Below are 13,724 nucleotides of genomic sequence, written 5' to 3'. Positions count from 1 at the left end.
ATGTGGTACTGTCAGGCAACACCACTATTCAGGGAAAACGCATGCAAATATTGTTTCTGGCAAACTAGTCTGTAGAACTCGGATGCAAGAACGAAGTACTTTATCAACCCCAACATATTTGGCCTTTGCGCAAACCGCTCGCAAAAGCTAATCAGTTGCCCTATTCGTCTGGGTTTACAAGTGAACCTTAATGCTCTTGTGTATTATAGAAATTATGCAACTGATCTATTCTAGGGCTTTCAGGCATAGTTCACGACGATGGTTCCTTAGTCTTAGCAATTGGGCAATGCATTACTCTAAGTATCATGTTTACAAATACAATGTTTCTGCTCACTAAGCATGCAAACTCGAACAGACAGCATTCGAGATGTTGAATTATCACCTTTCTCACGGTCACTACTACTGACAAACTCAGCTTGATAGTGTTTGTAACATCAGACAAGGACTGTTATCGAATGCAACTATTTATCGCTTTGCTGGTAGAAATATCAGATATCCCTAATTCATTTCTTCTTCAACCCACAGTTGTATTTCTCCACTAAAGTACTGCTGTGACTTCAGGCCATACTTCACGATTCATGATACAGAGTTCAAAGAATACACAACTCGCACACAGGCCCCGTAAGTAACTGTGATTAAATAACATGTCTATACTTAAAGTGTGAACATCTATTGAGTTCATTGTGATTTCACAATCATGGTATACCTTCTCCAACATGGGGTCTGGCATGGATTCACATGTTCATGAATAATGCCCTTCCTCTGGCAGCCATCGTCAGATTTTTACTGCATGTCCTGTGTGCTCTATCTTTTCTTCATCCGACTTACAGGGATCCGTTTTTCGGCATCTTTCATTGCCCCTCAAGGGCAGAATTGTTGAGTGTTTCTTCTTCGAAGTTTCCAGAAAGCCATTGGGCCCACGCCGCACACAGGACCATGTCGGAGGAGAAGGACAGAGCTGCGGTTTGCAGAATGTTTTCATGGAGGACCAGTATTCCCAGTGCCTTTGCCTTCACCTGACGCACAATGATGATTGCAAGATCTCCCGTGGCTTTACCAAGCGCACTATGAAGGATCGGCACACCAGACTGGTGGAGTGGCTCAACACCAAGGCCTCTACCCAGTGTGGCTCACAGGGGCATGCCTCATCTGGATCCAGCCAGTCAGAACAGGCTTCTAAGTCCTTTGAGGGTGCTCCATCTGTGGGGCCCAAGACAAGGCGAAGCACCGCAAGTCCATTTCCCTCAGGTTTGCCACGCTAGTGGGTGTTGCGACAGCTCGCTCATCTCCATCGGCCTCGGTCTCCAGCATTCGCTCCAGTTCTTCATCGAACAGAGTCAGCTACCCCGTGGACGCTGCTGGAGAAACCGCAGAAGGCCAGACAACAGGACAAGGTGTCGGACCTGTCCGTGAAAGCCCAGGTGAAACGAGCTAAATCATCCTCATCTATCGAGTTTGGTGGCAGCCGCCTTTTCGAAGGCGAAAGGGGGTGATCTGGTCCAGGGTACCTACGGCGGCCAAAGTGGCTCTTTCTGCACCATCCAGGAAGACGTTGGGGATGACGACGACTGGAAAGCCATGGAGGTAGTCTCCTCCAGAGGGGGCACCGTCCTAAGCGCTGGGCCCAGCGACCCTACTCCCCAGGCACCTCCCAGAGATCTGTTGCATGACATTCTATCGACCCTCCACAGGCTGGTGTCGGAGATGCAGAACAGAATGCCTCCGGCACCTCCGACGATGACCCCATTGACACCGGGGCCCCCACTGCCAAAGAAAAGGAAGCGGCACACTATGCCTCCGCTCCAGCCACCCGTGCCCCGCTCCCCCTAGGGATACGGGGACGGACACGATGACGGACACCGGCGGCATCTCTCAGCCTCCAAGGACTTCTCCCCTGGACAAAGTGGGCTCCTTCCACTCCATGGTCGCCCACACATCAGATCTTTTCGAGCTCACGCCGGAGGAGACGAAGGAGGGCTTCCTTTATGAACGCCGGGAGGCAAAAAGGAAGACCATTCTGGCGATGAGGGTCTGGCGCTGCTGAAAAACCCTGCCTCAACCCCGGTGAAAATAGACCGGCTGGAAAAGAAATGCCTAGTGCCAGAGTCTGCAACCAAGTGTCTGCAGTCACAGCTTTCATCATCCTTGTCATCCAACTAGTCGTCCTCCACATCCATTTCCCCGGACAACGAGGGGAAGAAGTTGGACGCTGTGGTGGTCGGGAGAATTCTCAAGAATTACCTAATTTCCCTTATCTTTTGAGACCCCCAGCAACTTTGCTGGATTTCTAGGATTTGATTTTTTACCTGGGAAGAGTGTGAGCCTTTTTTCCCACTCTTCCATGTATTTTTGTGTGTTTTACTTTTGTGTTCTTTGGTTATGAGTTTTAACACAACTCCATAGGCATCATATTTTTCTGTGTGTCACACAGCACCCTCTGTGCAGTGACACAGGGGTGTCTTTCAGACTCCCCAAGGTTTAAATACCTTCTCTAGGACTGACTACTGTCTCCCAGAGCATGTAAAGTTAAATTGACTTTACTAGTCTCTTTAAATTTACAGACCCAGCACACACTATCTTCCTATGGAGTGCTGGAGGGGTTTCCTAGCATCCCCTGAGTCAAAACACTCATGTAACGGTCAAATGATACCCTTTCCTACTTGAAATGACTGGTGGCAGTGGTTTAGATCAAACTACCATGATTTTTCCCGACCGTGAACAATGGTAGCTTAAAATCTGGTCAGCCATGTTTTTTAATATAGCGCTCAAGACCTATCTGTAAAAACAGACTCAGGTCAACTTTTTTTGCCATTTCTTTTAGTAAAGGTCCTACTTTTGTTTATCTCTGCGCGCCAAACCAGGTTTGGTCCCTTTGTTCGTTGGCCTTTGGCGGGCTTCAGTGCTGAAGCCCTCCTCTGGCGCATGAGTGTCTGGGGTGGACAGGATGTGAGGAAGGTGCCCAAAAATCTCTGTGCTTAGTCTCCTAGGAGACCTGAATGCACTCTGGCGTGATTGGCTGGCTGGATGTCTGGCAAGGACAGCTTCCCTGCTGTGTGAGTGACAGCCAGGCTGGAATGAATGGGGGAAAACTGTTTTAAAACAGGTCTCTGGGACTTGGAAAGCAGAGTCGACCACTGGAACGAAAGAACTGAAGACGAGCTGAAGGAAGAGGACTGCTGCAACTCCTGGACCACCGGTGAAGCCCTGCTGCAGGTCCAAATTGCCTGAAACTCCATCGACAGAGAAGCCCTTCAAGGTTAACTTCTTCCCTGGAGTTTGCTGGGAACAACCAACTCGCAAGCCGCCTGGACACAGTCCCCATCCTGGTCGAATTTTCTTCAGAGTTCTGTTTAAAACCGGATAGCCAGGGGGAAGGAAACCAGCTCGTGGACTTAAAGGCACTCGCACCTTAAACCGACGTTTTGCCAAGCTTGTGGCCTCATCCCTGGGCAGTGCAGGAACCTCCTGACGCCCTCCTTCTTGTCCCCACGACTGAAGCTCAGGAACAGCGAGGTGTACTGTGCAAACGTGGTCCGGAAATCTTTTCGGCCACAGTGAATGTTTGTGAAACTTTCCTGACTTCGAACATTTGTCTAACATTTCGCCTGACCAAATTCTTCTAAGATCCGTGGCAAAGACTTAACCGTTTACTACCAGTACTGTGCTATCTTATACAAAGACTCTGAACCATTGACTTTGGCCCAGGGCTATGAACTGAATTGCTGGTTGTAGTTTACTGAAACCCTTTGCCCTTCCTATGAAAGTATTTGTGCTGCTGATTCTTATACCTTGTCTTTTTAGCCCTTTTAAAAGTATCTGAAGTGCCATTTTGCTCCCACTTCAGGGGAGCTGAACTTGTTCAGTAACTTATTGGCTGTGTATTTGTAGTATATTAGTATACGATATTGAGCTGCTCTTGCTAGTGTAATGTTTTCAAACTGACTTTGTAAATAAATGTATATTCTTTTACCAAGAAACCTTGATTAAATGTTTGTTTATATCACTGTGTTTGTTAGTCCTATGTGTAACTTCTTCTACTGCTCACTTACTCTTGAGGTATGTCTGGCTGCTCAGCCACTGCTAACTCTTTAGTACAGGCTTGTACCAAAGGTGAAATTGTACTGACACTTGTAGTCTTAATTTCATGTAGTGTTCCCCAAGGGTACAGCATGTGATTCTGCCTAACATGTGGTTAGAAAGGTAATCTACTCAGCGGTGACGACGGTCAAGGAGGCAAATGCTTTAGCTATCCTGGCCAGGTATGACCGGGAGTTATGGTACAAAATTTCCCTGATACTGGATTTCCTCGCCGAGGAGAAACGGGTCGAGGCGATGGAGATCATTCAGGAGGGTGAGGTGGCGTCGGACCATGCCATCACTGTATCCCTGGACATTGCGGACAGTGTCCTGCCAAATGGGAAACAGGGGTTGCCTCCATCGCTGTGGCCGACCAAAGGCCACCAACTTTAGGCAAGAAGTTCAGACGAGTGTTCTGGACATGCCGTTCAACAGAAACAATCTCTTCTGAAAGGCCGCCAATGAATCTCTTCAGGCCATCAAGACCGACACAGATGGCCAGTGCCCTGGGCACCCTGCAACAGCGCTGTCTGTCCTTTCGTTCCTCAGGAGGGAAGTCGGACAGATGATTGAAGAGTTTCGGCAGTGGATCCTCCTCTTAACGCCAATCCTATTCCACGACCCAGGAAGCCTATAGTGGTTATTCCATGGCCTTCGGAGGTGGCCGCCGTCGTCGTCAAGGCTCCCAAGGCGGCATGCCGGCCTCCAAGCAGGACTGAACCAGCCAACACGTTGGGACCCCACCCATGCACTCTGGTGGGAGGCCGGCTGACTAACTTCATCAGCGTGTGGGAAAACATCTCCACCGATAGATGGGTGCTGGACGCTTTCGCCACGGACACACTTTGGAGTGTCTGCAGATACCACCGGTGGCCCGGCAGGAACTACACATCCCTCAGCTGTGGCTGGAGGTTGGGGACATGTTAAAGAAAAAAAAAGGGGGGGGGGGGTGGTTGAGCTGGTTCCAAAGCAACTCCGGGGCTCCCGAGTTTACTCCAGATACGTCTTAATAAGAAAGAAGACCGTGTCTGGAGGCCCATTCTCGATCTATGACGACTCAACAAGTACATCAAGTCCCAAAAATTCAGGAGGTCATGTTACAGCCCGTGCTCGGCCAACTGGAGGAGGAAGACTTCCTGTTGTTGCTGGATCTAGAGGATGCGTACTTCCACGTCCCCATTCAGGAAAAACATTGCAAGTTCGTCGCACAGGGGAAGCACTACCAGTTCAAGGCTCTCCCCTTTTGACTGAAGTCGGCGCCCAGAGTCTTTATGAAGTGCCTGGCTCCGGTGGCGGCCCATCTGCACCTACAGGGAATTCATGTGTACCCATACCTCGACAACTGACTCATTCGGGCCAAGTCAAGGGACATCACCGTCGATCACACAGAGAGGACCGTCAAGCTGCTGACTGATCTGGGGTTCTCGTGAACTATCCAAAGTCCTGCTTGGTTCCATTGCAGGGCGTGCGCTGTTCCTGGGGTCCAGACTGAATGTGGTATCCTACCTGGCGGTCCCCCTTGGAATAAAGGATAGCTGCCATTTTGGGCAAGGTGCAGCATCTGTTAGCACTGAAGATTGAGACAGTGAGGACCATCAAGTCGTTGCTCGGCATGATGTTGTGTATCTACCTGACCAGGCTCTGCAGTTTGTGGATGTGACCCCCTCCGGGAATTCCTGGACGCCCGCTGGATCCAGGTGTCTGGAAGCTTCAAGGACAGGATTGTGTTTGACGAGAAGTTCCGTTGAGCGATAGGGTGGTGGGGCGTGCGCTCCAACATCGCCTGCGGCTTCCAGAGCCCCCCGGACCAGGAGATGGTCATGACGGATGCTTCCCTGGAGTGCTGGGGAGCCCACACGGGACGTCTCCACGCCAGAGGCCTGTGGCTTCCGGAAGAGAAGTAGCTCCACATCAACGTCCTGGAGCTGAGGGCAATGTTTTGGGCCCTCAAGTCATTTCTTATGTCTCTCAAGGGCAAGGTGATGAGGGTCTTCACGGACAATACCACCACAATGTTTTACATACGGAAGCAGGGGGGCACGAGGTCCCCAGCGCTCTCTAGAGAGGCACAGGAACTGCGGCACTGAGCCTTCACCCAGGGGATGTTTCTTGTACCTTTTCACCTGGCGGGAGTAAAGAACACAGTTGCTGACTCTCTCAACAGGGAGCTGCGCTCTTGCAACGAGTGGGAACTTCGGCAGGATCAAGTGGACAACCTCTTACTCAGGTGGAACAGACCCCAGATCGATCTATTTGCAACAGTGACAAACCCCAAGTGCCAGAGGTTCGCCAACAGGTTTCCCCAGCCGGGGAGCATGGGGGACGCATTCTCCTTCCCGTGGGAAGGCCTGTTCCTCTACGCCTTTGTCTCCATTGCCTCTACTACTACGAGTCATCAGTCAACTCGGTGTTGGTGCAGGATGATCCTCGTCGCACCAGCGTGGCCAAGGCAGATCTGGTACCCGGACCTTCGCAGCATGTCGGCGTCACCTCCAGTCAAGCTATCAGTGGTTGCGGATCTGCTTGCCAGGGAAGGAGGCGCAATCCTGGAATCGCTGAACCTGATGGCCTGACTCCTGCAGCATTAGAATTTGGGGGTTACGAACTGCCAGCGGACTGCAGGGAGGTCCTTGCCCGGGCCAGGGCATCGACTTTTGAATGCTACGGGCACAAATGGAAGCGTTTCGCGACTTGATGGCGGTTGCAGAAGATCAACCCTCTGAGGGTCACAGCCCCCCAAGTTCTTCTGTACTTGTTGTCGTTGGCTAAAACGGGTCTCGTTCAGGCTTGCATCGAAGTACATCTGGTGGCTATCTCCCGCTACACCAGGTCTCCGGGCAGGTCTTCTCGTTGGTCGCACCATCTAGTCAAGGATTTCATTAAAGGACTGTTCCAAACATTCCTGTCGGTGAAGGTGCCTGCCCCGGCGTGGGAACTCAACGTGGTGCTGGCTAGGCTCATGTTGGGCCCCCTTCGAGCCTATGCATCAAGCTCCTCTGGTTCCTTTTTTGGAAGACCGCTTTCCTAGTGGCCATCACCTCTGCCAGGAGAGTGGGTGTGATCCATGCCCTGTCCTGCAAGCGGCCCTATTTGACTTTGCACAAGACAAGGGTGGTGCTGCGGACGTACCCCTTCTTCATGCCCAAGGTTTCGTCTGAATTTCATCTCAATTAACTGGTGTTGGCTGTTTTTTTTCTGACGCCTTCGTCGCCGCCTGAAAGGACTTTGCACTCACTGGATGTGGCTTGAGCGCTGAAGTTTTATGTGGCCTGCACGAAGCGTTTCCAGAAGACGTCTCAGCTTTTTGTGAACTTTGGTCCTGTGAACTATGGCAAGGCCTTGTCCAAGGCTTCCATCTCCAGGTGGTTTTCCAGTTGCATCACTCATTGTCACCAGTTGGCAAACCGCCCGCTGCCTGGCCGTCCGAGAGCCTATTCTACCAGAGCGATAGCTGCGACAACAGCTTTCCTGTCTGGTGTGCCCCTGCTAGACATCTGCAGGACTGCTACGTGGAGGTCTAGGCACACCTTCCCGGAAGTCTATTGCATAGCCAAGGATTCCAGAGAGGAGTCCAGAGTCGGCCAAACGGTGCTACGCAACCTGTCCGCTTGAAGGTGAGCCTGGTGAGGAGGCAAGCGTAATTGCTTCTGTTGAGCCTTGCCACCTCCCGTGGTTGTGTATGTATGTACTGCTATTTCTCCAGCATGGGATCTGGCATGGATTCACATGCTCGAGGAATATTCCCCGTCATCAGGCCAGGAATCCTCGGTATAGAAAAAAATCAGTATCAGTTTCGTTTCTGATCTGTCTTTCTTAGTAGTAACCAATCACTGGTCTCTGGGTCATACTGCCCCCAGCCAATGACTGTCCTCTCCCTAAGCCCCGCCTCTGGCAGCCATCCTCAGATTTTTACCGCACGTTCAAGTGTTGGGAGTCCTCGTGCTGTAGCTCTCGAGCTTTTGCTGCGTTTTCACATTTTTCAGGAGATTTTTCTCATTTTTCGGTTAAATAGAGCCTCAAGATCCACCGTTTCTACTTCCGATCAACGGGCATCCGTTTCCGAGTTTTCTACGCCCCTCAAGGGTGAAGATTTCGTCGAGTTACGCTTTTGGAGGATTCCAGAAGTTCCGAGGCCTACCCCGGACATGGCCCAGGAGAAAGGAAGCTCGACGCCCGGGAAGCTCTTCAGGACCTGCCCTGGATGCCAGCTTCAGAATGTTTTCAAGGAGGACTAGCATTCGTTATGCCTCTACTGTCTCCATGAGGACAAGACCCACACGGAGAAGGACTGTGCGTTTTGTGGGAACATGTCGGAGCGGACCATGAAGGATCGCCACCTCCGTCTCGCCAACTGGCTGGAAGGGAAGAGCCGTCAGCCGAGAAGAAGAAAAAGAAGTCAGAGCGGTCTTCTAAGTCCTGTGAGGACGCCCCGGCGACGGGAGCCCAACCAAAGGCAAAGCACCGCGAGTCCGCGGGCACCGAGAGCGCCGAACGGTCGGGCTCCTTGGCTGCCAGGCAGGGCGCTTCCTCCCCGGCGCAATCAACCAAGAGCCAATGCTCTGGCTCGGGTAAGAGGAAGTCCGAGAACCCGGCGAAGCTTCTGGAGAGGCCCCGGTCGATCTCGAAGATTCCAGCAGAGGGGGAGCGAGGCTCGGACCCTCCCCCCAAGGTGAAGGCCCCAGGCATACAGAAGGTGAAGATGGCCTTAATTCACCCTGCTAAGACCTCGGTTGAGGATGTTGCCGTGGCCCTGGCTCAGCCTGTGGAGGCTACACCAGTGGAGGCGACCTCAGGACCCAGAGTCTCCCTGCCACCGCGGAGGGAGTCGTCTTTCAAGCCCATTGAGAAGACGCCCACGAAGTCCTCGTCGGAAAAGGTGGGGGAGGGGCTGGTGGCCATCGTGGATACGGACACGACCTCTGAAGAAGAGCTCAACAAAGTCGTGGAAGAGGCCCAGCCCATCGGTAAGGATCCCGACGAGGGCAACGACGAGAGCGACGGTGTCGCCGACGAGGCTCCTTAAGAGCCCTCGCGCCCGTCGTTTCCGGCACCGCAGGACACTTCGGTGGCCATTTTGTCAGCGATTCAGTCCTTATGCTCGGAGATAAGGACAAGGTTGCCCCTCCCCCCGACGGAGGTACCTGAGCCAGACCCGACGGGGGAACCGCAGCCAGGACCTTCGGAAAGTCCACTGCATAAGAGGACGACGACGCACCTCTCCCACCTCTGCTGCCTGCTCTGCCTTCCCCCCGGTCTACTACCCACAGGGATGATACAGGCACGGACACTGCTACGACAGGTACAGATGACGACGGATTGGATCCTTTCATGCTATGATTTCCAGGGCATCCGAGCTCTTCCAGCTCTGCCCAGAAGAGAAGAAGGAAGGGTTCCTTTACCAATGGTGCAAGGCTAAAAGGAAGACGGTCCTCTCCGTACCGCTTCTTGATGACATCTGGGATGAGGAGCTCGCTCTCCTCAAGAACCCTGCCACAGCGCCGGCAAAGAGGGACCGGTACGAGAAGAAGTACCGGGTCCCCGACGCTGCCCCCTTGTGCCTTCGGGCGCAACCTACCCCGGATTCGGTCGTCTCGGCGGCGGCAAAGAAGAAAGCTGGGGGGGCATCGGCCTCGACATCAACTTCCCCGCCGGACGTTCGAGGGCAGGAAGCTGGACACGATGGGACGACGGATCATCTCATCCGCAGCGACGACTATCAAAGCGGCCAACGCCCTGGCTATCGTAGCCCGCTACGACAGGGAGTTGTGGTTCAAAATGGCCCCTCTGTTGGACTTCCTTCCGGACGCCAAAAGGGCTGAGGCCCTTGAAATCCTACAGGAAGGTGAGATTGCTTCGGACCACGCCATCACGGTGGCAACGGACATCGCTGACACCGGTTTACGTCAGTTGGGCTATGGCGTTTGCTTGAGACGACGAGGATGGCTCAAGGCCACGGATTTCCGCCAGGACGTACAAACCAAGGTTTTGGACATGCCCTTCGGGAACAACCTGTTTGGGAAGGCGGTTGATCAGTCCCTTCAGGCCATCAAGACAGACACAGAGACTGCCCGGGCATTGGGAGGGCTCCAACAACGACGGCCGTCCTTTCGGAGCTCTGGAGGCAGACAAGGTGCCTCCAAGGGATCCGGCAGTGGCTCCTCCACGTACTGCCAAGCGGCAAGATCTTCATCCCAGGAAGCCTACAGGTGGTGCCCGTCGTCGTCATCAGGGAGGCCAAGGAGGCAAGGCGGCCTCCAAACAGGATTGAACCGACCGTGGGGCAGGGCCCCCGCCGAAGCACCCCGGTGGGAGGCCGGCTGGCGAGGTTTGTCAGTGTGTGGGAGTCCTTCTCCACTGACCGTTGGGTGCTGACCGCCCTGGCCCAAGGGCACGCCCTCGAGTTTCAGAAGAAGTGCCCTCGCGTTCCACCCGTGGCCAGGAAGGAAAGTCACGTCCCTCAACTACTGTTGGACGTAAGGGCGATGCTCAAGAAGGGTGCCATCGAGCTCGTCCCAAAGAGGCTTCGGGGCTCCGGAGTTTACTCAAGGTACTTCCTCGTAAAAACAAAGACAGGAGGATGGCGCCCCATCCTGGACCTGCGACGACTGAACAAGTACATCAAGGCACAGAAGTTCCGTATGGTCACCCTCCAGCACGTGCTGGGACAGCTGGAGGAGGGCGATTTCCTGTCGTCGTTGGACTTTGAGGATGCGTACTTCCACATCCCCATTCTAAAAAGACACCGAATGTTCCTCAGGTTCGTGGTCCAAGGGCGGCACTACTAGTTCAAGGCCCTCCCGTTCGGATTGAAGTCGGCAACCAGGGTGTTCACCAAGTGCCTGGCACCGGTGGCGGCGCGGCTGCGCCTACAGGGGATTCACGTCTACCCCTACCTGGACGACTGGCTCATCCGGGCAAGGACAAGGGAGCTCACCGTGGAGCACATTGCGAAGACCGTCCAGCTGCTCACGGACCTGGGATTCTCCATCAACTTTCCAAAATCCCACCTGGTTCTGTCGCAAGTCGACCTGTTTCTGGGAGCCAAGCTCGACACAGTGGCGCGGCTGGCCTTGCCGTCGGAGGAAAGGACCAGGACCATTCTGGGCAAGGTGCAGCGTCTGCTGGCCACGGACATGGCCAGGGTAAGATCTATCAAGTCCCTCCTCGGGATGATGTCCTCCTGCATTTATCTGGTGCGCCTTTGCAGGCTTCGGATGCGCCCCTTACAAGAGTTCCTCGACGCCCGCTGGGTCCAGTCGACGGGCAGCTTCGAGGACAGGATCCCTCTCAACGAGACGTTCCGTCAGGCGATCTGGTGGTGGGGTACCCGCTCCCATCTGTCGGCGGGCACAGACTTTCAGACCCCAGCTCACCAGTTGACGGTGACGACGGACGCCTCCCTGGAAGGTTGGGGAGCGCACTCTGGAGATCTTCACGTGAGAGGCCTTTGGCTCCCGGAGGAGAAGTCACTCCACATCAACATCTTGGAGCTCTGCGCAGTGTTCTGGGCCCTCAGGTCCTTTCTTCCGTCCCTCAAGGGCAAGCTGGTGAGGATCTTCACCGACAACACCACCACGATGTTCTACATCCAGAAGCAGGGCGGAACCAGGTCCCGGCCCTATCCAAGGAAGCCCAGGATCTGTGGCATTGGGCCGTCGCCCAACGGATGTTTCTGGTGCCTCTTCATCTGGCAGCAATAAAAAACACGATCGCCGACTCACTCAGCAGGGAGCTGCGCTCGTGCCACGAGTGGGAACTTCGCCAGGATCAAGTGGATCGACTCTTCCGACGATGGGGCGAACCCCAAATCGATCTCTTCGTAACGGCGACAAGTGCCGGAGGTTCGCCAGCAGGTTCCCCCAGCCGAGGAGCATGGGCGATGCTTTCTCGTTCCCCTGGAACAGCCTATTTCTTTATGCGTTCCCTCCGCTGCCTTTGCTGCTCCGGCTCATCAACCAGCTCAAGAGGTCCCGGTGCAGGATGATCCTCGTCGCACCGGCGTGGCTGAGACAGATCTGGTTCCCGGACCTTCTGGACTTGTCAACGTCCACAACAGTCAAGCTGCCGACGGACGCAGACCTGCTCTCCAGAGAAGGAGGCGCCATTCTTCACCACAACCAGGAGTCGCTGAACTTGCAGGCCTGACTCCTGCAGCACTAGAGTTTGCAGTCGGCCGGGATGTCGTACCCTCCAGAGAGGTTCTGGACCTTCTGGACTTGTCAACGTCCACAACAGTCAAGCTGCCGACGGACGCAGACCTGCTCTCCAGAGAAGGAGGCGCCATTCTTCACCACAACCAGGAGTCGCTGAACTTGCAGGCCTGGCTCCTGCAGCACTAGAGTTTGCAGTCGGCCGGGATGTCGTACCCTCCAGAGAGGTTCTTGCAAAGGCCAGGGCGTCCTCAACTCTCAAGTGCTACGGACATAAATGGAAGAGGTTCTCTGTCTGGTGCCGTGCACAGAAGATTAACCCTCTGCGGATTACGGCCCCTCAAGTACTGCCGTACCTACTGTCGCTGGCCAAAGCTGGACTGGCTCACGCCTCCATCAAAATACATCTAGCTGCAATCTCCCGATATACCAGGACTACGGGACGGCGTCCTTGTGGTCTCATTGCCTGCTGAAAGAATTCATGAAGGGACTATTCAGACCATTCCCGCCGATGAAGGCTCCTGCCCCGGCGTGGGAGCTTAATGTGGTGCTGACCAGGCTCATGGGGGCCCCATTCGAGCCTATGCATTCGGCGCCTTTGAAGTTCCTGTCATGGAAGACAGCTTTCCTCGTGGCCATCACCTCCGCACGAAGAGTGGGAGAGATCCAGACCCTATCTTGCAAGCCTCCATACTTGACTTTTCATGACACGAGGGTGGTGCTGAGGACGCACCCCTCCTTTATGCCCAAGGTGCCGTCGGACTTCCACCTCAACGAGCCTTTGGTGTTGCCAGTTTTCTTCCCGTCGCCTTCGTCGCCGGCCGAGAGGACTTTGCACTCGCTGGATGTAGCTAGAGCGCTGAAGTTCTACGTGGACCGCACGAAGAGTTTTCGGAAGACGTCACAGCTGTTTGTGAACTTTGGGACTGTGAATCAAGGGAAGGCTCTCTCGAAGACTTCCATTTCCAGATGGCTCTCCGGCTGCATCATGCACTGTCACCGGTTGGCAAACCGACCGCTGCCCGGCCGTCCGAGAGCCCATTCGACCAGAACGATCACTGCTACCACGGCGTTCCTGTCTGGTGTGCCCCTGCTGGACATCTGCAGGGCTGCGACGTGGAGGTCGACGCACACCTTCACAAGATTCTACTGCGTCGATCGGGACTCCAGGGAGGAGTCCAGGGTCGGCTAGGCAGTGCTGCGCAACCTGTTCGCCTAAGGTGAGCCTGGTGAGGAGGTAAGAGATGCTTAATGTTGAGTTGTTGTATTGCTTAATGTTGAGCCTGTTTCCACCTCCTGTGGTTGTGCACGTGTGTACTGCTATGTATTCTCTTATTGATGAGCATGTGAATCCATGCCAGACCCCATGCTGCAGAAAAACAAGTTACTTACCTGTAACTGTTGTTCTCCAGCATGGGTCTGCCATGGATTCACATGTGAACCCTCCCGCCTGCCCCTCTGCGGCTCTTCACTTGGTCATACTGCCACTTTACGTGC

General features: G+C 54.1%; 1 protein-coding gene across 2 annotated transcripts in view; it reads left to right on the top strand.

The window, feature by feature from the left end:
• Window positions 1-13,724, top strand: part of DENND6A (DENN domain containing 6A) — a 1,713,534-nt gene that overhangs the window by 1,207,198 nt on the left and 492,612 nt on the right. For both annotated transcript variants that reach the window (XM_069643682.1, XM_069643681.1), the window contains one exon: window positions 526-621. In XM_069643682.1, coding sequence (XP_069499783.1) covers window positions 526-621 — 96 coding nt within the window. The remainder of the gene's footprint in view (window positions 1-525; window positions 622-13,724) is intronic.

Source organism: Ambystoma mexicanum, chromosome 2p (genome assembly GCF_040938575.1).
Source record: "Ambystoma mexicanum isolate Mex_15411 chromosome 2p, UKY_AmexF1_1, whole genome shotgun sequence".
NCBI lineage: Eukaryota > Metazoa > Chordata > Amphibia > Caudata > Ambystomatidae > Ambystoma > Ambystoma mexicanum.
The sequence above is the reverse complement of the archived record's forward strand: the minus strand, read 5'-3'. Positions and strand labels throughout refer to the sequence as shown.